Here is a 2,374-nt window from a genome sequence, read left to right on the forward strand (position 1 = left end):
TTCATACACTGACGTGAGCTACTGTGCGTCTGACACAGCTGCAGCAGCTATCACAGCTAGATGAGATAGTAAGGAGTGATAAATGATGTCCGAAAGTCTTCGTAGACATTCGTCTCTAACGTAATACAGCTTAAGAAAAAGTAGAAAAAACTTACACTGTCAGTACGACAAGTACTAAGCAAGGTCCAATAAGCATTATTATCGGCTCTTTCACCCCTCCATGCAGAAAATAGATTCAAACGATCCTGAATCGTAACACCATCACTACATCCCACATTCCAAGGAGCTGAAGCGGCTGCAGTAGCAGGACACGCGGCGTCGCTGACGGTAAGGTTTTGCAAACCTAGCGTAATGTTAAAACTATCCTCATATTGTGCAGAGGCAGCGTTGATAATTTGAATTACGTTCTCTCGAGCCGTTTCGGTTGAGTTAAAAGCAGCCGTATATGTGCAATCGGTTGCTATTCCCACAAGAGCTACTTTTCGTGTAGAAGGACATCCAGCTGAGGATCCAATAGTTGTGGTAAGATTAACTCCTGCAGAATTACCACCTGATTGCGTATCGATTTGTCGTCCGAATATGGCTCGTGTAGAAATTGACCCCCAGAACCCCTCTTCTCGTTTAGCCATTGGCTCAAAGTTGTTGATCGGATTATTCATCGAGTTGAAATTTAATCCATCCGCTGAACATGAAGGATCCTCCCGTACGCTTCTTCTCAATTCGGGGTGCATGAGTCCATCAAAATCTTCTGTATAACCACTCCCAATATCCGAATCCCTCCATACAACCATATATTCCTTCTCTTCATCCGGTAACGATGGATCTAATTCATGTCTCGTAGAAACAAAACTTGTCTTCGTTTGAATATGATGATGATCACCATCTACTCGAAATGCACCTTCAAATAGAGGTTCATCCCCATCCTTTTTGACCATTATCCCTAGCCCATCCAACATTGGTCCATTCCGCACCTTCATAATGTTGTAGCCATGTCGAGCCCTTAAACACACGATGCGCCGACCTATCGATAGTTTCCGAAGTCCTTACTGATCCATCCGGTGCCAAATACTGTATGGTTGCTCCATTCGCAATAACATCATGATTAGGTTTCATCGACAACTTCACCCGTTGTTTACCCTCATGTAATCCGAACTCGACATCAAAACTTGACAAAGCATGTACTCGATGTGATGGTGTTCTGATATTCGGAGTATCGACCAATGAAATATATGTTAAAGGGTTCCTTTCGTTAGAGTGTGCTTTAAGGTTAATGGATTAGCTTTTGATAATCTCCATATTTAAGGCTGTTGGCTCATGGGGAGAAGTTGGCATGTGTTTTTTCTTTCCTTCAAAAATCAAGAATATTTCAAAATGTGATAAACATACCATTTATTGAATCTGCGAATAAAGTCGTAAGTACGACTATACCCCTCAATATGTACATGATCTATAATTGTGTACAGTTGTTGTCTCGTTGTCCTGTTGTCCTCACAATCTTTCGTCGTGATGGGCTGGGGCACGGCCTGATGAGAGCACCAGCTCCCTTGTGTCAAGAGTACAGAAGTGAAAGAATGTTGTACCCTTGTTTATCTATCCCATGCGCAGTTGAAAATGTCTTCGGAAACTCCAAGTTAATTATAATATTATCCTCCTCGACCAGGTTTTAACAGAAAAAGAGCGACTCGAATATTATCGTATAGTTTTAAAAAGCGACGGTAAGTGTTTGTGGTATGAAGGTCCGTAAGGTTTGTGAATGTTTGAGGAATCTGATTGAAAAGCTGATTTGTTAAGTGGAAGCTTGAGACCGTCTAATGAATTGATGCGAATCCTTCTAGCGCAACACCTTTGATTGATTGATTTGATTCCAAGGTCCAAGAGTCGATCGATCAAATATCTTTTATTCCGATATTATATTTTCGATAATATTATATTCCTGTCGAAATTCGGAATCTGATCATCTTTATACTCCCGAGTCCGAACAGTGAGTGGCTGAGCTTTGTTTAATAAGTATTTTATGTGCTGGAAGACGGGCAGGATAATACGAGGAGACCTAACGAAATTTGGAGATGCAACATGCCATGGAACTAAATATCTTGGCTTATTATCAATCCATCAACTCACTCATAACCTAATTTATTTGCTCCGAAAGAAAGGAAGAAAGAATTAATTAATTCATGAGTGTGTTCTCCCACTTTCCGAAACATTTAACTTTTCGTCCTCCTCTGGGGAAACTCTTCTGGAATCTAGATGGTGGCGACATGATGTGGCGGAGCAATTAACCTCTGACCTCTGACCTCAATCGAAGGCGTTGCCCCTCCATACCATACAACTGGTGCACTTTCTTATCAAAGGGCAAAAGCTGGGGGTAACATCG

The 2,374-nt window shown here is 41.5% G+C and overlaps 1 protein-coding gene across 1 annotated transcript; it reads right to left on the reverse strand.

Moving 5' to 3' along the window:
• Positions 1–50: 50 nt before the first annotated feature.
• Positions 51–977, reverse strand: SS1G_05349 (hypothetical protein; the record flags this gene model as incomplete). The annotated part of the gene is made up of 2 exons (XM_001593871.1): positions 51–56; positions 156–977. 2 exons carry the CDS (start codon positions 975–977, stop codon positions 51–53), a joined length of 828 nt encoding a protein of 275 aa, XP_001593921.1.
• Between the last annotated feature and the right edge of the window lie 1,397 nt (positions 978–2,374).

The sequence above is a fragment of the Sclerotinia sclerotiorum genome, genomic scaffold (genome assembly GCF_000146945.2).
Source record: "Sclerotinia sclerotiorum 1980 UF-70 scaffold_6 genomic scaffold, whole genome shotgun sequence".
Lineage (NCBI taxonomy): Eukaryota > Fungi > Ascomycota > Leotiomycetes > Helotiales > Sclerotiniaceae > Sclerotinia > Sclerotinia sclerotiorum.